This window comes from Schistocerca nitens, chromosome 6 (assembly GCF_023898315.1).
Source record: "Schistocerca nitens isolate TAMUIC-IGC-003100 chromosome 6, iqSchNite1.1, whole genome shotgun sequence".
NCBI classification, from domain to species: Eukaryota; Metazoa; Arthropoda; class Insecta; order Orthoptera; family Acrididae; genus Schistocerca; species Schistocerca nitens.
Genome location: NC_064619.1, coordinates 257,967,043 through 257,993,306, shown reverse-complemented (window position 1 = coordinate 257,993,306; position 26,264 = coordinate 257,967,043). Strand labels below are relative to the sequence as shown.

Here is a 26,264-nt window from a genome sequence, read left to right as displayed (position 1 = left end):
ATGTTGTATTTATTTAATATTGTCATTGTTCCTTGTCTTCATCTTAGGTTTTAAAAAATTTTGAGGTTTACTGGTGAGCCTTGAGCTAAGTTGGATGTTACTAACACAGTGATGCTACTGATTGGGCAGTAGTGCTGCAACTTTGAAAGTCTACCACACGGTCAATAAAAGAATGTGTATTTCTTCTAAATTCCTGTGATGAAGTCCAGTACCTTTTAAATGAACACTGAAATGCAAAGCAAATGCTGGCCTTGAATTACCGCTATTTATCCTCACAGTCATGTATCACGCTGTTAGTGACCCTGATTTCTGGCTCAGCTACCACCATGAACATAATTCTGCTTTTTATTCTTGCCAGTAATCAAATAAATTAATCTTTAATATTAAATTAAAGAGAAAGAGGAGTTACCGTGGTCTTCTGCTGCAACATCAGTAGTTGTCAACATCACCTAGCTGCATTCCCATAAGGAACACTGTACATGCCAGGAGAAACTCAGGTCTCACGTGTAAGTATTGTGTCTCATTAATTGGTTTTGTGCATCCTGGGATTTGGGTGTGGGTTCCAGTGGGTTGGATGTCAACATCAAGGAAGATGGCTTTGGATTTTCACAAGGTTCAAATGAATTTGAATTAGTAAAAGTTTAACTGTTGCAGAAGGTGGAGTTTTTGTTCTTCACCATGAGCCAAGACCACAAAGTTGTTCATGATGAATTTTTTCCAAGTACTTCAATATGCTGCTATCAGCAGTAGTGAAATTTCACCTCCTGAAAGTTAGTTATTCAGCAATTCTGTCTCAAAACTTTTTGGAGATACAAAGTAAACTGGAAGATGAACCATGTATCTGTCAATAATTTAAATGTTTGTAGCTATGTATTTGCATGAAAGCAAGGAATAATGTCGAGGTTTACATTTGACTATCCTCTACAGTAATGTTTTTCTCTGCTAGTTTTCTTTCATCCATCATCATGTACATGCTGCACACCAATAAAGTTCTCGTTGGTATTTGTTTTTTCACAGTAGGTAGAGCAAATGATGCCATTCAAGCAGACACCTGGGTTGGTGTTTGAAGATGAAAAACTTGCTGTTTTTGTGCTGAACTCATCCTATTTGATGTTTTTAAAAAGTCTCCTCAATAACAACAATATGAAGCTCTAGTATATTCTTCCCTCACCTTGCTTATTAAAGTGGACAAATGCAACTCAGAGAGCAAGTTCTATATGGGGGAAAACACTTTTTTGTACTGTTTTTTTTCCTCTTGTTGATTTTCTGGATTGCTTGCTATATTCCAATTGAAATTACATTGTGACGCACGCTTCAGTGAGTGGAGTAGTAGGGCCACACAGTAGCCAATCCCAGCTATTTCTATGGCTCCACATATTTGCTTCTGTGCTACTATAAAAATATTTTTATGCAAATAAGGCATAACTGTTTCTATTGCTGTGTCAATTTTTGAGGGTAGTATAAAAAGAAAAGTTTGGTTCAACAAAATATGGGTAAATACAAGCTATTCAATGAGTACAGGCTGTAGAGAAGATTCAGTAACTAGTACCATACCACAACCCACTGGAAAAGGCTGCAGACTGATTCTTCTCATTCAAGTACATCAGAAAGGTTCATGGATAACTGTATGTTGTTGTTGTTGTTGTTGTTGTTTAGATCAAAGAAAGCTGCTGATTACCACAAAGAAATAAATGGATACATTTCAGTGGTGATTTAAGAACTCACTCACAACAAACTTAAGCAACTTTGGTAATAGTTATGGATCACACCTCATATCATTCAACTATTCTTGATAAGGCGCCTGCTGCAGCTTCCAGAAAACAAGACATTATTGACTAGTGACAACGAAAAACAACTGCAGAAACAGCACATTACTGGAGCACACAGCCCAGAATAAAACACCTTTACACCTACATGAAAAGAGGGGGGGGGGGATGGCTGTAGGGTTCTCAGATGTCTACCATGTCACAGCCACTTCAGCTCCATTGAACTCATGGGATTAAGATAAAGGGTTATGTGGCCGGCAGAAGTGGCATGATTGACAAAGAATACTACAAACCCAACTTCATCAGATTGGCATAATATTGTATGGAATAGTATGGAAGTAATAATGAAATCATGGGGGAATTAATGTGTAGTGAAAAACAACATTGGATGACTTATTATTTCACTAAATTATGGCACTTTTATAGAGGTCATACCAGCGATAGTGAAGATATAAGTGGTGTGCATCCATTACTGCTTATTGCATCACCTGAATTTCATCTGTATTCATCCCTTACAATTTTCTACGATTAATTGGATAACTTGTTATTTTCCTGCACGTGTGTGACTTGATCACTCATCTTGTTGCACAAGCTGCGACATGGTCATGAATCAAGCAATGATCCAGAAAGTATAGAAGAAATTTCTTTATTTCTGTCTATGATCACAAACTTATTAAGTCCTCAGACTACTAGTTTCGGGCAGCAATGACCATCTTCAGAGCTTGGTACTGATTTTCTGCTTCAGTTTATAGAGCCTTTTGACTCTCTTGTAAGCCAGACATGGCACTAGTTTCACAAGCTGCAACTGAAGTAGTAAACCAGTACCAAGATCTGAAGATGGACATTGCTGATCAAAACCAGCTGTCTCAGGACCTAAAAAGTTTTTGATCGTGGATGGAAATATAGAAATTTGTTCTCCTCTTATTGCTATTATTTACCTATACCATGTGATTACGGAATCTTACTCATCACCATCCCTACAGCAGCAGCAGCAGCTCCAAACATTGCCCTCCCAACTACCTATAAAGATGTTGGCAACAGTCGGTATGTAGAAAACTCGATTCTTTTTTGGGCATATGGAACTTATGATCGTATGAGCATGTGGAATGTTGAGTGTGAGCCAGAAACTCTACTCCCCACTACTGCAATCTCTCAATCACAAAATAATTATGATCACAGTATAGATGCTTATCAACCTTACCAACTCCTTCCATCAAGTCACTGCATGCTGCAAATGCTATTGGCTTTGGCAACACTTGGGCTTACAGTCTTTGCTCACAATTGTGAACCATGGACGAGATACATATGATTCTCTCAGCTATCTATTTCAATGCTGTTATAAATGTTTTCAGTTCATTACGTCTTGCAGCTCTCAAATATTGAAGAAAAGGCATTGTCTAATTGGTGGTACTAAAGCTGGTATTAATATATTGGCGACTAAATTTCATACTTTGCCTATTTTTACAAATCACTTGATACAGAGAACAAAATTTTATTTGTAGATGCATCAAATGTGGATAATGGAGGTATCAGTAATGATATGACCATACGGTATTTACTTAAATATTTTGAATTTGACATATGCTTGGTGTGGACAGTTCTATTTATGTCATTAAACTTTAGATGCAGCTCAGATTTGCATTAAAACTTGTTGCAGTTATACCTTACTGTCAGTGTATGTCTGTAAGATAGATTTGTCTTAATAGTGGACCTTCATTATCCAGCATGATCCAGTTCTCATAACAACATTACCTCATACATAATGGAGAATTTGTTCTTGTTGAAGTTCCATTTTGTGTCATGATGGCTTTTTTACTCTGTGGTTATATTAACGTCACATACTTTGTTCAGAGGTGCTTAATAAATGGCATTACAATCTCAGTTAACTAAGAATGTGTTAAGAGACAAGATGTATGCAACCAATCTCCACATGCTCGAAGAGTTGGAGGATAGGGTTCGGTTAGTCATTTCCCAGCTTTCGGCAGCCAAATTCACTGACTGTTTGCTAACGTGTTCAGGAGATGTCACGTTACTCGTAGCATAGTGGGACATCATTTTGAGCACTTACTGTAAATAAAGGCAAGCTTTAGTTAGTCAGATGGGAACGTTGTTTATGCTTAACACAGGGGAAGCGTGCGCACAGCTGACCACCGGCAGATAAGTGTCTGCAAGTTGGGCATGGGGGCAGCGGCAGATGCGGTGGCGACAGCCAGTGGCCGTGACGTGTAACCCATGGACCCGTCCCGGGCTTCTTTTGTGAGACACCCTGTACTTCACACAGCTCCAAAAGCAATAAGGGCTTTACTTCCCCATTCAAATAGATTTTTCATGGCTGCTATCTCTCTTGCTTAAGGAGAGATGAATTCTTTTCTCGTACATGAGAAGATGCAAAACTACTGTTTGAAGATGTTTCCTGTTGAGTTAAAAATGCATATGACAAAAAAGTTTTCTTAGGTTTAATACTGCTGCAGATGCCATCAGAAGTATCTTAGGTGAATACTAAATTGTTAACCTATCAAAATTTTGTTGCATTAAAAGCTTCACTCTGTTATAGACCATTGTTAGGATATTAGTATAACTAAGTACTAACCAGTGAAAACTTGAGTCACACAACAAAGGCAAGTTTTCTGGTGCAGACCAAGTACAATTATACTCCTTTCAGAGTATGCTCATGGAACAGCTGTATTTTTAGCAGTCATATACAACCATTCACTTAAAAAAAAAACCTCTGTACACGAAGACTGGAAAATTGCACAGATTAAACCAACACAAGAAAGGAAGTAGAATATGCTAATTTAAAGAGCCATACCACTGACATTGATTTCCTGTAGTTTTTGGGACATACACTGTGTTTGAACACTATGAAGTACCTCAAAGAAAATGATCTGTTGACACACAACCAACACGAGCTCAGAAAATATTGTTCCTCTGAAACATAACTGGGTCTTTATTCACATGATATAATGAGTGCTATAATATGTTCCACTAACTAACCAGCATGTAAGCTGATATAAATTTTTATAGGTGGTGGCAGGTTGTCAATAAACAACAGTAGATGACACTAGCTGTATTGAAGTTTAGTCAATGCTCAATTTAATATAAAAGCCTATTTGTACACCTATGAATGTCCAGCAGTTGATAGAATGCTGTATTGCACTAAGTCTCATCAGTCAGAAGAGGAGCATTTACTTCAGAAATAATAACAAAGTTCCACAAAAGTTAGACTCCACCTGAGTTCCACGAAGTATCTCACAAATAACACAATTCCAACAGCAACCATTCACGTTGTAATTTTAATGTCCTGACTACAGCGAAAAAAGTTACAGTCTTTCTTTGCTATACCACAAAACATTAAAAGTCAACAATCTGTGAACGCAAAATTGTTCTAATTGTGATTTCATCTCATAATTCTTATTCCCAAGTGACTTCACTCATGGAAAATGAGCTCAACTTGACGAAAATCTACATCGACATGACTCACTCTCATGAGATTCTCTAAGTATGTAATTCTACGTCCTGGTGTGGCCTTTTTGTCATAGAGTGTCAACTTCTGCATCCTATGACAGCAAAAATTTGAAGGTGCCCATGCTTCCATGCTCTGGAAGTATATATTCTCGTTCGCACTACTTGTTAGCAAACTGGCAATTTCTGCTAGGTAACTACTTTTTATAGTGATTATTACACCTTAGGTCTATAGAAAAACTCAAACTACCAAAATATTGGCACTGATATCATATACTTAATATCTGAAGTAGTTATTCATTTATTGCATAATTGGCTGTTTTCATGTTCTTGCTACCCCCAAATAGTTTTGCAAAAGAAATTTCTAGTTAGTAATAGTACATAAACATATACGGCATCTACCCCATGTCATTCTTTTCCTTCTCTTTTGGTGGGTGCCCATAGATGCATGGTATCTAGCATCACCTATTAGTTAATTACACTGACAACGATTTCTAGTTTCTGGCATTTTATATAACATGTTCAATCAGCTTTAATCAGCCATAACTTACAAATAGGATAGACCGGGCATACATCTCATTAAATCAGGGTCTAAATTTCTTTCCTTTGGTCAGCCTTCCGTTTTGTATACTTCTGCTAGTTCAGTCTCCATATTGTCCCTCTTCTACTAGAAAAATATCGAAACTTGCCATTTCTCAGTGTCTAGCTCGAGTGACCATAACTGCCCTCGCCACCAGAAAACCCTGAGTCCTTGCCCCTCTGGCTTACCTCCTCATGGTGGTTGCAGCATCTCAGATCACACCTTCTGATAGCTGTTATTCACCATATGACCTAGCTGCAACCAGCCTGTGTCTACATTCTGGGTAAAGCAAAAACACTACTGATAGACACACACAGAATACTCGCATTTCACCACCAAGCTCAAAAGCTTGTCACATCACAATTTTCCAAATTAACATCTGATTAGTTCAATTTTCTCCATATCTTTCCTCTGATTTTGGTTCTAATATCAAACAATTTCATGGCTGTTGGTATGTTATATCTCTGCTCCTGCTTGATCTATATTTAAATGAATATTTCATTCAACATTGTGTGTGTTATATAAACAAATTTTCATTGTATTTTATTCACAAACACAGCATACACACAACAATATAAAATAACAAACATTTGGGACAAGCAGTGATTCATGTAGGAAAAGCATGTATTAACAGTTAAGAGAAATAGCAGAAATTTGATTTCCAAAATTACAAAGATAAAAAAAATATGCTTTTCTTCTAGATATTTTTGCTTACACTTCCATGAGCATTCCTAACATTTAACAGCAATAGTAAAATGTCAAGTTCCACTATTCAGAATCACGTTTTACAAAATAGTGGAGTGCAGCCAATCTTAGAACATTCAACTAATATGAGCAGCCCCAACAAGTTGCATAGTATAGTATGAATGCTCTGAGTCACTACTTATATGCCACATAGAACTGTGGCATTTAAAATGGAGGATACATGATACCAAGAGCACTCCCAACTTACAGTAAATCCTTATTACTAAAAAACATAAACATATTTAAAACAGGTATAAAATGATATCACAGCCTGACAAGAATGTGTAAGCTCAGGTTTTGTTGTTTTCCAAGAATCAAATGGTTCAAATGGCTCTGAGCACTATGGGACTCAACTGCTGAGGTCATAAGTCCCCTAGAACTTAGAACTACTTAAACCTAACTAACCTAAGGACAACACACACATCCATGCCCGAGGCAGGATTCGAACCTGCGACCGTAGCAGTCGCGCGGTTCCAGACTGTAGCGCCAGAACCGCTCGGCCACCAGCGGCCGGCTTTTCCAAGAATCGATTACTTTTTGTTTCCTTTTAGGAAACTAATCATTTTTTGTGCTGCTACATGTGTTATGAATTATTTCTTAAACCTGTGCGCCTCAAGAATGACTTTGCCCATGAAACATTCAATTTTATGTTCCCACCATTTTCTTCCAGAAGACTGGGGTCATACTGCATTAACACTTGCCTTGCTGTCTCAATGACAAGGTAAGATGACACAGGTTCACCTGTTTTTACTATTTCTTGTATACACCGACGAACTTCCTCATCATATTTCCCCAACCTCATTGGCCTTCCACGTTGTCCATATCCCAATGATGTTACCTCCTTATTCAAAACCTTCTGATCAAATGTACAATGTTCACGTTTCAATAAATATTTGTCTCTAAGTGTTCTCATTGTACTTGATGGAATCTCAACTCCGAGAACATGTTTGAAATACAAACACGCCTGCTGACTTCCATGTTCTGCAGCATATCTACCCATTTCAGCACGTAGTTCAGGGCTATATACACAGTAATTTCCTCGTTTACAGCCTTTAAAACTTCTTGACAACACTTTTTTTTGAGATTTTTTAGTAGCAACAGGGTTAGGTTTATCATCACCTTTGGTAATGTCAGGAGCCTCTAAACCAGTCGACAAGTCTTTACTAGATGAAACTCTGACTGTACTTTTCAGTGAGTTATTAGCAGAGAGTGGTGTAGCATTGGTACTAGACAAATTTTTTCTTGAATATGTTGTATCTGTATAACTTGCTGCAGTACAGCTTAGGGATCCTTTACTTTTATACGAAAATGTTGTGTCTGTAAAGGTTGATGAATTTTTACTGTTTGATATTGGATTGGAATGTTTCACAATAGTTCTACTAGAGCTTATTTCAGGCAGGTTGTCCAAGAAAATGTGAAGTGCAGCAGATGTAGCTGCTGTACTTGCTGAAGTATTAGTTAAGGATACTTCAGCCAAGTAGTCTAATGAAGTACTCTTTGATGCCAAACAGTTTTTATTCAAAAGCGAGGGGCTTACAGCTGTGGCAGTTGCTGGAGCATTACTAGAAGATATAATGGCATTATCTGATAAATTATTAGTAGAAAGTATTCTGGTAACACCATTCCATGAAGTATTACTACTACTTATGGAGCCTGTATAGCATGGGGACGAATTCCCTGGTTTTGGTGTTGTCAAAGAGTTTGAAGTGATGCAAGAATCTTGTGTAGATGTACAATTTGATCCAGTGTTGTTGCAAGGGACTGTAAGCTTATGACTCATTACTGGTGTGTTTGATGATGCCACAGTAATATAATTTAAATTATGTATTGCTGGAAGTGTCACAACTGGATTGTGTACCTCACCTTTACTTCTGCATGTAGTTAGATGTTTCGAATCTGTCGGCACCTCAGATCTACTTTCCATACCCTGCTTTTCTTCGTTGTGGTATTCAACAATGATGGGGATTTCCTCAGTACTTGATTGGACATTAATAGAGGTTAAATCTGGTAAAGAATTTACTGGTATTGCAGTGTCCACAGATGTTGAGCTTAATACTGTTGACACTTTAGGCCTGCATACAGCTGCGGCCTGTGAGGACATAACAATTACATGTGAATTTGTGGAAGCAGTTGTCACAGTGTGTTTAAAGTCTGATACAGCTGTCAAGGCCTGCACTGAAACTGTTGCAGCTGATGGTCTTGTGTCTGTGACAGGTGAGTTTGCTAACTCAGGTATCTTTGGTGATGAGCCAGTTTTTGGATGACCAATATGAGCAACAGAACATGCTGATCCCAAGAGATTCAGTTTTGCAGCTAACATGTTGGTATTTTGGACTGAAGAAGATACAGAGGTACTGTGATGAATGTTTTCTACAAAATTTGGTTTTGTTTGTGCAGTACCTGCATGTGTAATAGCACCTTCAGGAATGAGAGTCATTTGATGTGATGCCACCAATGATGATAGTGATTGTGAAACTGTGCCATGATTTTGCATTATTATTAAATTGTTCACAGAATGCAATGAAGATGAAGACCCTGCTGAAGGTGAAATTTTCTTCTGCATAGAGTTGAATTTGTTTTTAGCATGATCTGTATTTGAACCCGATGACACAGATGACATGACTGCCTTATCTATTGGATATACCGAAGAATCCCTGTCTGACAATTTTGACTGATTATCAGTGCTCTGATCTAGTGTTTCCTCTGAACTAATTAATGGCTTTAATGTTTTCACTTTTTCATGCTGGTAAAGTGTATGTGCTGAATCAAGTTGATACACAGGAGACTGTTTTTCAGATGAGTGTGAATGACCAGTGATGACTGAGTTCTGTAATGGAGTTGATTCACTTAATTGACTGGGAGTAGGGTGGGACAGCACTGCAAGTGGGGGAATTTTCAGTCTTGAGTCCACTGTACAAAGTGTTTCTGTTACAGATGTTACTGGAAACACAGTCACATGTGAAGGAGACTGTCCAAGAGATAGTTTTGACTGGGTAATAGCAACAAGAGGTGGTGGCTCTGTGAGCTGTGATTGAGAAAAGTACCAGAGAGGTACCTTTATTTTCTTTTTTTCTTCTTGAGCAAGAGTTATTGCATAAGCACATGCTACACTTTTTGTTGTAGTCCTTGAAGATGTGGTAGCTACAGTATACAATGGTGCTGCCCGGTTGACTGGTGATTGTACTAAAAAAGGGTGACTGGTGCTAGAAGACATGGTTTCCTTTAGCACTGATACAGAGCAGGAAGGATACATAGTAGCTGATGTATCTATTTGTTTCTCTTTGAACAAAGATGAAGATAAAGGTGTTGCAGGCTTCTGAGGAACATCAGCTGGCAATACAGATGGGTCTGATGTAACTGGTTTTATATTTTTTATTACCTCACATATCACTGATGATGCAGGTGTGATAGATGTTTTTAAAGTTTTTTGAGTGACTGGTGCATTAGTGCTGCTTATTACAAAAGATAATGGTGATTGCTGCTCAGAGTTTTGAGAGCTCAGAGTACTTAGCGGTGGTGATGAGTTTAATGTGGCAGTTGTCTCATGTATTTGCAAGACATTTGTTGCCTCTGGCTCTAGTGGCTGAAGTGTATCTGGTGTACACTGGACTGAATATAAATGACTGTTAGTAACATCAGAAGCTGGTACTGGAGATTTGGCATCTTTATTCAACAAAAACGTTGATGAATTGGTGGAATTAGCTTCATGAACTGTCGCCGGTCCAGATGGATATGGTACGTTGAGTGCTTTAACCTCATTACATTTGTTATATGTTAAAATATTACAATCTCCCCTAGGTGGCAGCAAAAAAGTGTTATTCTGGTCATCGAACAAGGTGTTCACACTATATTCAGTTGATGCTTTAGTACAAACATGACTGACAGAGAAACACGATGGACTGGTGTGCAACCGACAACTGTCACCTGAATATTTAGTGGTTGGTATTGTGTCATTTGTATTTCCCCCTCCAGCCTGATCTGAATTTAACTGAATGGTAGCATTAGTCTCAGTCAGTTGTGGAATACCCTCTTGCTGGAAAAGGACATCTCCAGTTTGTGACAACACAGAATGAATTTGTGATACAAGTCTATCAGTGCCATGACTGCTGCTGTTTGATAGATGAAAACTCTGTTGTTTTCTGGGATGTGCTGGCATTCCATCGAGAGCAGATATTGTCTTATTAGCAAGCTCAGCATCAGAAAAATGTGACAATGGTGGTAGCTGCAATGAAGAAATGTAGTTGTTTCCTGAGATTGAGTTTATGTCTCCTCGCTGACTGTGTTCATTATAATATGAGTAAAGCTCATTATGCTGATACTCTTGGACAGAAATATTAGGATCATTTGAAACTGGGGTACTATCCACAATATGATTAAACTGGCTCGGGAATACTAATGATGATGAAATAACTGAGCCACTGCACTGGGTGTAAGGCTGTATATCAAGAACAGAACTAGTGTGTTGATTGAAGGAGGCGCAGTTGGACGACACAGCAGCTGGTGATGGAAATATAGTGTTAGGAGAGTCACTGAACTGAGGGTCATTTAGAACACTCATAGAACTTTGCAAAATATTTATAGTCTGCATTGCACTGACTGTGTCTGCACTTTGTACACAACTCTCATGAATGTGGTTTTGTGGAAAGGTCTGTTCCATCTGATGTTTAAAAGTATTTTCTTGGATGTTCAAATGTATTTGTTGTTGTGCTCTTTCATGCTGCAGTTGTTTTCCTTTCTGTTGAACTGCCAACTGCTCCTGTTTCTGCTTCCATTGAGACTGTTTTTCAAAAGTCTTCTGCAAATACATTTTTCGGAATCTACGAACTACAGTTTCTGTTATGGGATGACCAAATTTTCTTGAATAATGCTGTATAGCAGCACCAACAGTATATTTAAAAGCATAATTTCCTATCTCTTCTTTAAGTTCGTCACTGTAATGTCTTTTACGACTTGCATTAGACCTTTTCTTGTTGATTTTCTTCTTTAGTTGTGTTGGAATTTGACTAAGATATAATCTTTTAAATTTGTGTACTATACCCAACCTTGTGGCACGTCCCAATTTCTGAGTGAAATGATCTGATGCAGCCCGAACACCATATATCACGGCATATTTTCCAATTTCCTGTTTCAGCTCTGGTGTGTAACTATTATGAATTTTAAAAATATTACGTATAGTACTTTCACTTACAACTCTGCCAAGTTTCTTTGAGAAATAGCGAGCAGCTTCACTAGCACCTTTTTCAGTAACATACTGGGCAATTTGTTCACGTATTTCTGGTGAATACTTATGGTATCTACCCCGTTTTCTTTGTTTCTCTCTAGCACATTCAAGCAACTTCTTAACACAAGCAATTGTACTTGCACGTATTTCAGATGGCTGACTGAATTTCACTACTTTTTGCAGCTGGTTTCTGTTTACAAGATGGGCTCTCCTTTCTGTGCCTGGAGCAGAACCTAAAGCAAAACAAAACAAAATATTGATCAAATTCAAGGATTCTTACATTAAATGTATTGCAGGAATTTCCAACTGTACAGAAGAGAATTTAGCAATACAAATGTAAAACTAATATTCACTGAAAACTTTGGAAACATGTATGAGTACTTTGAAAAAGAAGATCAGGTGTTGATAGTTGGGACAGCTGGAAATATCCTGACTAAAAATGAAAAATACACTATTAGTGGTGCCAAACACAAAATAAGAGCAGCTAATGAGCACACAAATGTGAGTTTTATGGAAGTTATGTGGCACCATGATGAGCCCTGGCTTAACTCTGTTGTTAAGCAAGTAAACAAGGAGCTGAGGCTCCTTCAGACAAATGCAATATGGGGTTGTACTTCTTATGGGCTACAACTGAATAGAAGAGGTAAGAACAAATTAGCAGATCTATTAGAAGACACAAGGGTGTCCAACAGTACACAAAGGCATATCCTTGTGGTTTTGGAATCAGGCGAGACACCAACTTTAGATCAAAATTCAGAATTCACCAAGACAGTATTAAGGGAACAAACTGACAGAGAGTCCCATTTAGTCTTATAATAATAGAATGAAAAGAGAAATCAGATTCCTTCATCAGCATATTATGTGGGAAAAAAACAAAGTAATTAAGTTGCTAATTTGCTTGCAAGCCCTTAGCAGCTGAAAAAAATTGATGTCAATTGTCTGTCTGAGCAACAACAGGCACAGAAAACCTTCTCATAAGTGGTTATAAATTAGACGCATATTCATGTAGAGACAATGTGGATAATGGAGTTATCATCACATTAATAAAAAAAATCAATGTAATGCAAAAATGTAGAAATAAATAATTGTGTAAAGATTAGGATATAGAAGCATGTGCTTGTGGGTTAATATTGGGAAATATAATAATGTAATTGTTACAATATTATAAGAGGGAAAGATGATACTCACCATATAGCAGAGATGCTGAGTCGCAGATAGGTACAACAAAAAGACTTTCATGCTTAAAGCTTTTGGCCAATGGCCTTTGTCAACAACAGACACACAAATGGGCGCGTGCATGCGCGTGCACTCACACACACACACACACACACACACACACACACACACACACAACTCACGCACATGGCTGCAGTCTCAGGCAACTGAAACCACACAGCGAGCAGCAGCACCACTGCATGATGTGAGTGGCGACTGGGTGCGTGAAAGGAGGAGGGATAGTATGGTGGGGATAGTGGACAATGAAGTGCTGCAGGCTAGGCAGAGGGCAGAGCAGATGTGGGGAGGGGAAAGGGGGGGGGGCGAAGTAGTGGAAAAGGAGAGAGAGAGAGAAATTTAAAAAATAAATAAAAAAGCTGGGTGTGGTGGTGGAATGATGGCTATGTAGTGCTGGAATGGGAGCAGGGAAGGGCCTGGACAGGTGAGGACAGCGACTAACGAAGATTGAGGCCAGGAGGGTTACGTGAATGTAGGATGTACTGCAAGGAAGGAACCTGTGCATTTCAGAAAATGCTGGTGTTGGTGGAAAGGATCCACATGGCACAGGCTGTGAAGCAGTCATTGAAATGAAGAATATCATGTTTGGCAGCATGTTCAGCAACAGGGTGGTCCCCTTGTTTCTTGGCCACAGTTTGTCAATGGCCATTCATGTGGACAGATAGTTTTTTGATTGCATTGCCTTCATAGAATTCAGCACAATGGTTGCAGCTTAGCTTGTAGACCAAATGACTGGTTTCACAGGTAGCCCTTGCCTTTGATGAATAGGTGGTGTTAGGGACCGGACTGGAGTAGGTGGTGGTGGGAGGATATATGGGACAGGTCTTGCATCTAGATTACAGGGGTACAAGCCATTAGGTAAGGGATTAGGAGCAGGGGTTGTGTAAGAATGGACAAATATACTGTGTAGGTTCGGTGGACAGTGGAGTACCACTGTGGGATGGGTGGGAAGGATAATGGGCAGGACATTTCTCATTTCAGGGAACGACGAGAGGTTATCGAAACCCTGGCAAAGTATGTAATTCAGTTGCTCCAGTCCTGGGTGATACTGAGATACGAGGAGAATGTTCCTCTGTGGCCGGATGGTGGAACTTTGGAAGGTGGGAGACTGGAAAGAAACGGCATGGGAGATTTGTTTTTGTACGAGGTTGAGAAAATAATTATGGTCAGTGAAAGCTTCAGTGAGACCCTTGGTATTATTTCGAGAGGGACTGCTCATCACTGCAGATGCGATTACCATGGGTGGCTAGGCTGTACAGAAGGAACTTCTTGGTATGGTATGGGTGGCAGCTGTTGAAGTGGAGGTATTGCTGGTGGTTAGTAGGTTTGATGTGGATGGAGGTACTGATGTAGCCATCTTGGAGGTGGAGGTCAACGTCTACGAAGGTGGCTTGTTGAGGCCAAGGTGAAGCAAATGGGGGAGAAGTTGTTGAGGGTCTGTAGGAATGTGGATAGGGTTTCCTCACCTTCGATCCAGATAGCAAAGATGTCATTAATGAATATGAACCAGGTGAGGGGTTTAGGATTCTGGGTTTTTAGGAAGGATTTCTCTAGATGGCTCATGAATTGATTGGATAGGATGGTTCCATGCAGGTGCTCATAGCCGTACCCTGGATTTGTTTGTAGGTAATGCCTTCAAAGGAGAAGTAATTGTGGGTGAGGATATAGTTGGTCATTGTGGCCGGTCACTGTGCCCCCGTTGAGAGAATCTCTGCTGTCTGCCTCCACTAAGAGAATCTCTGCTCTTCTAGACTAACACCTTCAACCTATTACCCGGAACCTACCCTCCTATATAAAAGATACCAACTATTTCCTCCACTGACTCTCCACAGTTCCTGTCCCTTTACCACATGGTGCCCTGCTCATCACTATTGATGCCAACTCCCTGTACACTAACATTCCTAATGCCCATGGCCTTACCGCTATTGAACACAAACCAACAACCTCCTTCCTAAAAACACAGAATCTTAAACCCTTCACCTGGTTCAGATTCATTGATGACATCTTTGTTATCTGGATCGAAAGTGAGGATACCCTATCCACATTCCTCCAGAACCTCAACAACTTCTCCCCCCTTTGCTTCACCTGGTCCTACTCAACCCAACAAGCCACCTTCCTCGATGTTGACCTCCACCTCCAAGATGGCTACATCGGTACCTCCATCTATATCACAAACCTACTAACCAACAGAAATACCTCCACTTTGACAGCTGCCACTCATTCCATCATTCCATACCAAGAAGTCCCTTCCATACATACATATGCTTGTGTGTGTGTGTGTGTGTGTGTGTGTGTGTGTGTGTGTGTGTGTGTGTGTGTGTTTTGACAAAGGCCACTGGCCAAAAGCTTTAAGTATGGAAGTCTTTTTGTTGTGCCTATCTGCAACTCAGCATCTCCGCTATATGGTGAGAAGTAACTTTCCTTCTCACAATATTTTTACATTCCATCCTGGATTTTCTATTGTTTGATAATGTGACTGTCGTAATACACACATCTCCACTGGGTAACTAGGAAATATTCATGAAAAATTTTGATAGATTACCATGCTCTCTGTCATAGAAAAATAAGGCATTATTAATTTCCGGTGATTTTAATGTAAATTTTGTAACTCATCTTATAAGGCTCCCTAATCCAATTAGTAAAATTACATATGACAAAAAAATTTTATATCAAACAATGGAAAATCCAGGCTGCATAATGACAATATTATGAAAAGGATAGATTGCTGTTCACCACAGAGCAGAGTTGTTGAGCTGTAGATAGCCACAACAAAAAGACTGTCAAACAAGTAAGCTTTCGGCCAAAAAAGGCTTCACTGGAATCTCTCTCTCTCTCTCTCTCACACACACACACACACACACACACACACACACACACACACACACACACACACACACACCCCTCCCTTTACACTAACATTCCTAATGCCCATGGTCTTATTGCTATTTAACACTACTTTCCAACATTTGACAGATTCGAATCAAACAACCTCCTTCCTGAATGAGATTTTCACTCTGCAGCAGAGTGTGCACTGATATGAAACTTCCTGGCAGATTAAAACTGTGTGCCGTACCAAGACTCGAACTCGGGACCTTTGCCTTTCACGGGCAAGTGCTCTACCATCTGAGCTACCCAAGCGCGACTCATGCCCCGTCCTCACAGCTTCACTTCTGCCAGTACCTCGTCTCCTACCTTCCAAACTTTACAGAAGCTCTCCTGCGAACCTTGCAGAAATAGCACTCATGAACGGAAGGATATTGCGGAGACATGGCTTAGCCACAGCCTCGGGAATGTTTCCAGAATGAGATTTTCACTCAGCAGCAGAGTGTGCGCTGATATGAAACTTCCTGGCAGATTAAAACTGTGTGCCGGACCGAGACTCGAACTCAGGACCTTTGCCTTTCACGGGAAAGTGCTCTACCATCTGAGCTAACGGGACCTTTGCCTTTCACGGGAAAGTGCTCTACCATCTGAGCTACCCATGCACGATGGCTCAGATGGTAGAACACTTGCCTGCAACAGGTAGGGGTCCCGAGTTCGAATCTCGGTCCGGCACACAGTTTTAATCTGCCAGGAAATTTCATATCAGTGCACACACTGCTGCAGAGTGAAAATCTCATTCTGGAAACATCCCTGAGGCTGTAGCTAAGCCATGTCTCCGCAATATCCTTTCTTTCAGGAGTGCTAGTTCTGCAAGGTTCGCAGGAGAGCTTCTGTAAAGTTTGGAAGGTAGGAGACGAGGTACTGGCGGAAGTGAGCTGTGAGGACAGGGCGTGAGTCGTGCTTGGGTAGCTCAGATGATAGAGCACTTGCCGGTGAAAGGCAAAGGTCCCGAGTTCGAGTCTCGGTCCGGCACACAGTTTTAATCTGCCAGGAAGTTTCAACTTCCTTCCTAGTTGCCATGACAAACTGTGTTCTCACCCTGAATTATTTCTCCTTTGAAGGCATTACCTACAAACAAATTCAGGGTATAGCTATGGAGACCTGCGTGGTACCATCCTATGCCAACTATTCATGGCCCATCTAGGGGAGTGTTCCTCTTATGACTCAGTACCATCCAGGATTGGAGCAGCTGAATTACATTCTCTGCCAGGATTTTGACTAGAATGGTACAACAGCAACTGATGCAAGGAACCCTAGAAATGGGTACAAATATGTGGGAAATAATATTTTCATTGTTGCAGGTGTATCATGTAAGGGCTATTCAAAATAACATTATTCATTTTATTTTCATAAATGGTACGTTCAAGAAAGAAACAAACAATTTAAGGTGGGATCACATTGGCCCCAGTGGTACTCAGTGGAAAAACCATGAATAAATTTTAATGTGCTGAAAATATGAGAATGAATGAAACATCACTGGATACAACTGACTTAGAGGGAGAATGACATATATTTTGAAAATAATATCTCTGAACAGAATTGAATAGACTTGCTGGCTTCTTTTGCCATATGAATAATTGCCTAATTTGTGGATACAGAAGTCAGTAAGTTTGCGTATTTTCATTTACTCATGTCTTATGGGATGCCACGCTATTCTGGGGTAGCTCCTCACTTAGGCAAGTAGTATTCACTGCACAAAGGAAAGTAATCATGTGTAGGGTTCTCACATGTACATCTTGTAGGCATCTCTAAGTGACTGGACCTATTAACCACAGCATCACAGAGCATTTATTCATGTGTGAAATTTGTTATCAACAGTCCCCTTAAGTTTGAGATTGACAGACATATTGACACGTACAGAACCAGTGAGAAAAATGAGTTACATTTCCCTATAATGAATCTTATTTTGGCACAGAACAGGATGAAATATGCAGCTGTAAAACTGTTTGATAATCTATCCACGGAAACGAAAACATCTGACAGACTAGTCATAAATATTTTTTCATTTTTAGATATGTGATGTGTTTTATGTTTGTTTTATTGGCCCGTTCCATACCCTAACAGTTATCATGAATATGATATAAGGAATTAGTAACTAATTAACTACTAACTGGGTGTGGGAGTTAATATTTTTGGTCAATTGTGTCGAATAACAAATCTCACAACATTACAATGGCTAAAGACAACACTCTAAGAAGTCTCCTGACATGCAGTTGCAAGGGCACTTGCGATCAGCACTCAATCAGTTGCATGTGAAACTGATGTTTTGCAGAGTACTGAGTGGCAAATATTACCGAAAATGAAGGTACACCCCTACCACCCACAGAAAGTGCTTGCTTCGATACCTGTTGACCTCAGATGTCATGTCATCTTCCATCAATAGTTCTTGCAGCACCCTACAGTCGATCCTCACTTTCCTGCATATGTAGAAGCTTTTCATGGATGAAATCTGTTTCACCAGAGACAGACTGCTAAATACATATAGTAGTCTTGTTTGGGCCAATTAGAATCCCTGTACAACATTTCTGAAGAACCGTCAACACTCATTATCAATTAACATGAGGGCAGCATAGTAAGTGATTATATACTAGACCTGTTTCTCCTTTATCTCAACTTAAATGCACCAGTGTACACAATATTGTCTCAGACAGAGACATACTGACCAGGTTCCTGGACCATATCGCACTCGTTATTTGACAATATTATGAATGGGATAAATTGCTACTCACTGTAATGATGACACACTGAGTTGCTGACAGGCACAATGAAACGACTGCTACATACTGAGCTTTCAGTCAAAGCCTTCTGAAGAAAGGGAAATATACACACATTCACACAAGCAGGCACACCTCATGCACACATGACCACCAACTCCAGCTCCTCCAGCCAGAATGCAAGTGTGTTGTGTAGAATCGAAGTAGCAATACAGAATAGCGCAGGAAAAGAGATGTGATTGCAGGGTACTGGTGGGGACAGAGAAGTCAGCACAGCCTGGTGTACATACAGGGACTAGATGATTACAGGACAAAACTGCCATGCACAGCATCAGGAGGTTGTGGGGGAAGGAGGTGGATGGGGAGCAGAAAAGAAGAGGGGCACAGAAGGGGAAAAGGTGGGGGAGGAGGGCAGGGCATTGGCTGAGAACGGTGCACAATGAAGGTGAGGAGACATGAACTGGGAAGAGGCAACAGTACAGAGGGGGCGGGGACAGTAGTTTACCGCAGGTTGATGCTGGGATGATTTTGAGAGCAGCGAACGTATTGTAAGGATAACTTCCATCAGCGCAGTTCCAGAAAGCTGGTGGTGGAGTGGAGGATCCAAATGGACCGGGTTGTGAAGCACACATCAAAATCAAGCATTTTATGTTCAACCTATTTCATGGCCAGCAGGTTCACCTGATCTCACCCCACTTGATTTCTTCTTGCAGGGCCATGTGAAAAGTCTCATGTACAAGACACCAGTTGAGACCAAAGAAGATCTCTTGACAAGAGTTCTTACTCCCTGTGAAACTGTTTGAATGACACCAGAGATATCAGAACAGCTATGACGTAACTTTGTTTGATGACACCATGCCTGCATTGACAATGATATCTCGAACAACTGTTGCAAATGCATCAGCTTGTGAAACCTGTGCAGGTAAATGGAATCCATAATTACGGTACACAGGCTTAGAATTTTCAGTCTCTCTGCCATCAAATTAGATGCACTGTTACTAGTCCAGCAACATGGGAAATTATCTGAGAGGGTATTCAGTGGAAATTTTGTACATCATGACCAGGATTTGGAAGCTGGGGCTCTTAGTTTGAGCACTGCCCAAGGCTAAGTCAGAACTTGAGTAAATCGATACAATCCACATTATAACACTTGCATATATGCTCTATGGAACAAGTAACTAAGTGGAAACTGCTGAATAAGAACTACGAAGCATCTCCAATTTCACCAGCATATGTCAGAGCAACCCAGGCACATATAAACTCCCCAAAATGATTTTCTCCCCATAAAATGAGTCTAAACAACATTCAGAACAATGACAAAGGAGAGATGATAGTGGTACGAAGAATATGAAGTAGGAATGGCTGTTTTTGATTGTTTCTAACAACACCATGTAAAGGCAAATAATGTTTTAAAATGTGAGAAATGGGTATGCTACAAATAAACCTCTTTTATCAACAAAACATTTCTTTTTCAAATATCAGAACTATTTAAATGTTCATTACCTTCACAGAGCCCAACACACAGCATCCATTAACTTTCTCTTTAAACATCCACAAGAAAATCACATTGCTGTCCTGTGTCTAATATTAGACACAAATGAACAAAATCAGAGGTATCATCAATATGACAACAATGATGTCAGTTAATTAGGAAGTCAACTTTTTGGCCCATTGCACTCACACAAAAAAAGCATTACATCACCGTGATTGCAACTGGAGCAACAAATGTAGGTGTTTTCACTAAATTAAACAAATATCAAATTGTTCCACAAAACACACACACGCGCACACACATACATACACTATTCTTAAAAATCATGATATCTATCCTAAAACAAAATAAGAAGAAAGGTTAAGAGACAAACAACTAACATATGACAACAGATACAGGTGGCTGGCTGATCACTAAACAAGCATGGATACACCAGTCATTCTACAACATACTAAAATACACAAGCTTAAAAATTTATGCTGAAGACCAGACAACACAAAATATTTTTCAATTTTTTACACATTTTCATATCATCATCACTTAAACTAGAAGTCACATTACCATTTAAATTTATAGCTAACCTCTTGTCAAAAAATAAAACACACCCTTATAAAATGTGGCATACTGAAATATTGACATCGATGTCACATTCAAAAATATGTTAATGAACATTTATTAAATGGTATCTACACCAGATGAAGAATTTAATCCCTTTGACACCAATGCGCATTTATATAGATAGATCTATTGACAGGGTGATTGTGTTGAATATATGCTTGTCCCTGTCATTCACATTTGTATGTCATTAAAATATCAACAAAGTCTGTACAATTTCTTTGGAGTGATACTCTCTGCATGCTGTTACCTACTCCTAATGGACAACCTTGTAGCACTCAGTTATTAACAAAACATGTCCAACATGTTACTGCCAGAATATTCCAAATCAGTGAACTGTGCACAAAGGAGAGAATGAAGCATCAATATCAGCGTCGACAGATGGTACATCAGTGAACTGCACCAATTATTATCATCTGTCAGCAATTCAGACAAACTCCTCAGCAAAGGAGTATCAAATGATAAGTAGAAATTGTTCACTTGTGTATCATGATATCTGAAAACGTCATATAAACATTTAAATAATTCAGTTTATATCTAGACACCTAGTAAAATCTGTTCCTTCACTTCCATATCTGCTTCATTTTAGTGAATAAAAATATTGTCAGCTGTCTGAAGATAACAACTGCAATTATAATTTTATTTCCTGTATGCCCAAACACACCTTGTTTATTAGACTACAGAGAAGACCTTTAACCCACTGTAACATCTTTGTTTTTCTCATATTTTTGAACTAAATTATAAGCAGATACATTGGCTGCAGTCATAGGCTTTTGCTGTGATTTAGGGTACATATCTCATAAAGTATTGTACATGTAATTCATCATTAGTAACAGCATAGGCAGTTGTGTACACTATTTAGAGATGTTCTACTATGAATCACAATGCCACCTGATAATTTATACATTACTCTGAATAAGAACATAAAATTCACCTGGTTATTTAAATCATTTGTGCAACCATGGAACAGCTCATCTCTATGAGACATTCTCTATTTTCTATTGAACACATTTCAACACAAAATACATGTGGATGTGAGACACTTGTTTTTATACATATTACATCTCACCAGTTACCTTCAAAGCTCATAACTTAACACACAATGAAACACAAATGTTTGTATGATGAACCGTTGACACTGACCAACTGTATTCTTTGTTTTGTGATTCCACAGTATGGACAACTCTCATGAGAAAAAATACATTCTTTGTTTCATCAATAAGTCAAAAATTATGTGAGCAGTACAATCACTTACTTGTTTGCACACCTGATCCAGCATTATCTTGATGACCTTCTGCGGAGTTTTTTCTTCTAAATTTTCTATGAAATAATGGACAGTCCTCTCTCATCTGTGTTTCAGATTGTTGAGCTCTTTCAATATCATTCTTCTGATGAATCTGCTATGACATTTTAGACATGAAAAGCTGATTACAGATCTGACACTGAAATAATGGCACATATGAATTACACTATTCACTAATCTCAGCTGTAGTCAAATCAATACATGTACAATCTCAAAAGGTTACCTAGAACTCTCATTTCACATATTTTTAATAAAAAAATACAAACAGAAGTTTTTGAAACTTGGTGATACAGAAAAATGTTGAATATTAGATGGGTAGATCATATCTCTAATGCAGAGATAATGATTCAAATAGAGAAGAAAAGTAATTTATGGCACAACTTGACTAAAAGAAATCAGTTGATGAACTGATTCTGATGCATCGAGGAATCATCAGTTTGGTGGTGGAGGGACATGTATGAGGTAAAAGCTGTAAAGGGGGACCAAGATTAGAGTACAGTAAGAAGGTTGAAATGTGACATGGTTGCAGTTGTCGTGCAGAGATGAGGCGGCTTACACAGGATAGTCTAGCATGGAGAATTTTCAAAAAAGAACCTCACCTTTTGTGGGCAATTCTCTTACTGACAAAGCTATCCAGGCAAGATACATGACTTAATTCGGCACAAAACTTTAATTTAGCATTAAGTTTCAAAAAAGTCACACTCAGCTGCAGAGTGAAAGACCAATTCTGTAACCACAGTGACATATTCTGCCTGAATAAATAACTCTGTATTTGAATACGCATGCCTATACCAGTTTCTTTGGCTCTTCAGTGTATAACACAACCAAGCAATTTATGTGCAGCCTTCACGAAAGTTATCTTGAATCTTCTGCCACCACACCTCATGAGGCATGCATCTATAAAAACATCCAATTACCATGTTTACCAACACTCCTACTTTCAACCAAATTACAGCACAATCAGAATCTAAAGTCAACTCACTAGATATTATCATATCATTTACATCTGTGAGCTTCTACACATACATTCCACAAGCTACCTTATGGTGTGTGGTGGAGGGTATTTTGTGTAACACTGCCACTTTCCCCTTTTCCTGTTCCAGTTACACCTGATTTGTAGAAAGAACGATTGCTAGTAAGCCTCCATGTGAGATCGAATCTCTCAAATTTTATCTTCATGGTCTTTTTGCAATACATACACTATGTGATCCAAATTATCTGGACACCCCCAAAAATGTACTTTTTTGTGTTAGGTGCATAGTGGTGGCACCTACTGCCAGGTACTTCAGTAGTCATTAGACATTGAGAGAGAGTAGAATGGGCTGCTCCGCGGGACTCACAGACTTCGAATGTGGTCAGGTGATTGGGTGTCACTTGTATCATACGTCTGTATGCGAGATTTCCACACCTCTAAACATCCCAATGTGATAGTGAAGTGGAAACATGAAGGGACACGTACAGCACAAAAGCGTACAGGCCAACCTAGTCTGTTGACTGACACAGACTGCCAACAGTTGAAGAGGGTCCTAGGCAGACATCTATCCAGACCAACACACAGGAATTCCAGACGGCATCAGGATCCACTGCAAGTACTATGACAGTTAGGCGATAGGTGCGAAAACTTGGATTTCATGGTTGAGCGGCTGTTCATAAGCTGTTCACACCGGTAAATGCCAAACGACGCCTTGCTTGATGTTAGGAATGTAAACATTGGATGATTGAACAGTGGAAAAACGTTGTGTGGAGTGACGAATCACGGTACACAATGTGGCGATCTGATGGCAGGGTGTGGATATGGCAAATGCCCGGTGAATGTCATCTGCCAGCGTATGTAGCGCCAACAGTAAAATTCAGAGGCGAAGGTGTTATAGTGTGGTCATGTTTGTCATGGAGAGGGCTTGCACCCCTTGTTGTTTTGCATGGCACTATCACAGCACAGGCCTACATTGATGTTTTAAACACCTTCTTGCTTTCCACTGTTGAAGTGCAACTCAGGAATGGCGAGTGCACCTCTCAACACGATTGAGCACCTGTTCATAATGCACAGCCTGTGGTGGAGTGGTTACATGACAATAACATCCCTGTAATGGACTGGCCTGCACAGAGTCCTGACCTGAATCCTACAGAACACCATTGGGATGTTTTGGAACGCCGATTTCGTGACAGGCCATGCCGACCGACATCATCTCTCTTCTCAGTGCAGTACTCCGTGAAGAATGGGTTGCCACTCCCCAAGAAACCTTCCAGAACTTAACTGAACGTATTCCTGCGAGATTGCAAGCTGTCATCAAGGCTAAGGGTGGGCCAACACTATATTGAATTCCAGCATTGCCCATGGAGGTCGCCATGAACTGTTAAGTCATCTTCAGCCAGGTGTACAGATACTTTTGAGCACACAGTGTACATAGGAGAAAGCAATAAAGCAATGAACTCTTTAGGAATTAACACTTTTGGAATTTTAACAGTAGACTACACCATGGTGCAGAATGTCTTTTTTTCAGTGTCTGTCACTGGAATTGGCTGAGCATCTCTGTGACACTTTTGCACTTGCGTAACAAAAAGTACTGTTCTTCTTTGGATATCCTCTATCTGGTACTGATCGCATACTGTCAAACAACATTCAAATACTGGTTGAATGAGGGTCTTGTGAGCTACCTCTTTTGCTGATGGACTACATTTCCTGTGGATTCTTCCAATGAATCTCAGTCTGGCATCTCCCTTAAGCACAAATAATTTTATGAGGTCGTTCCACTTCAAACTGCTCTGTACACACACTCCTAGATAGTTTATGCAAGTAACTACTTCCAGTGATTGTTCTGCAATTGTGCACTCATACAATAAAGAGTCATTCTGTCTATATATTCACAGTACTTCTGCAGGACTTCTTGCATTTTGTTACAAATTTTCTAGTGTTTCAACTTCTTTGTATAGAGCAATAGGACAGCATCATCTATGAAAAGCCCCACTGAACTTCCGATGATATTGCAGAAGGTAACACTCCTATGACACTCCCTTGGGGCACGTCCAAAGTTACTTTTACATCCGAAGACTTCTCTCCATTCATAATGACATGTTGTGTTCCGTTTGCCACAAACTCTTCAATCCAATCACAGTGTTGCTCTGATATTCCACACGCTCATATTTTGTTCATTAGCAGTAGTGTGGAACTGCACTGAATGTCTTCTGGTAGTCAAGGAGGATGGCATCTATCTGGGCACCAGTATCTACTGCTTTCTGGGTCTCAAGGGTGAAAAGAGTGAGCTGGGTTTCACACGTTTGTTGTTTTCAGAACTCATATTGGTTCCTATATATCAGAATTATGGTCTCCGGAAATGTTATAATATGCAAGGATAAAACATGTTACACAATTCTACAACAAACCAATGTCAGAGATATATGTCTATAGTTTTTGCAACTGTTCAATGACTCTTCTCGAAAATCGTTAGGAATGCTTTGCTCCCCAAGAGACCTATAGTACACTGCTACTAGAATAGTGGCAAGTTCCTTCGCACACTCTTATGTAGAGTCAAACTGGTATCCTGCCAGGTATTTCCTCTGTTGTGTGACTTCAGTTCTTCTGTACCCTGGTCACTTATTTTGATATCTGTTGTTTTATCAAAATCTACAGGAGGAGCTATAGTGAAACAGTTTTGTGTAAAAGAATTTCTTTTATGAGTTTCAGACTAAACTGAATGCATCTCTTCTTCAAATAAACTTAATTTTCTTCAGATAAACTTGACTCAGACAATTTCTGTTCAAACATAAAGCCAAGGTTCGGATTTGCGTACATACATTCGCTTGGAACTGGTGTTGTCAACAAATCAACAGTTGGAAAAACTATGTTTTGTCCGAGTGACTGCATGAGAAATACATGTGTATCTAGTAATTTAGTGGGGTCATTGTCTTCTCCTTCAAAAGCTTTTATTGCTATTTGTACGTCTTTTAAAGCATGTTTAAGGTAAAACATGTAAAGATGATTTGAGTTGTCACAATACATCTTGTACAAAAGATCGGCAGTGTAACAATTGTCTTGAACCATGGCAAGTGAAAATGTAGCTTTAGTTCTTCCCACTGCTCCAGAATTCTTCGTATTGCTGGTTCAATTGAAAGCCAACGTGTTGCACAGACTTTCAAAATTTGTAGTGCTGTTTTCCACAATTTACTGTCTCATAAACCTTTTTATATTCCTCTTGTCTTTTGGGTGAAATGGAGGACCAATTGTAGGTTTCCTGTACAAGAAACACTATGTTT

At 39.5% G+C, this 26,264-nt stretch overlaps 1 protein-coding gene across 1 annotated transcript in view; it reads right to left on the bottom strand.

The window, feature by feature from the left end:
- Nucleotides 1-6,371: 6,371 nt before the first annotated feature.
- LOC126262313 (uncharacterized) overlaps nucleotides 6,372-26,264 on the bottom strand; it is an 84,370-nt gene continuing 64,477 nt past the window's right edge. Inside the window, exons 8-9 of the mRNA XM_049958864.1 lie at nucleotides 21,966-22,110; nucleotides 6,372-12,006 (exon numbers count right to left, since the gene is read on the bottom strand). Of these exons, the coding sequence (XP_049814821.1) occupies nucleotides 7,136-12,006; nucleotides 21,966-22,110 (5,016 nt within the window). The 3' untranslated portion in view covers nucleotides 6,372-7,135. The remainder of the gene's footprint in view (nucleotides 12,007-21,965; nucleotides 22,111-26,264) is intronic.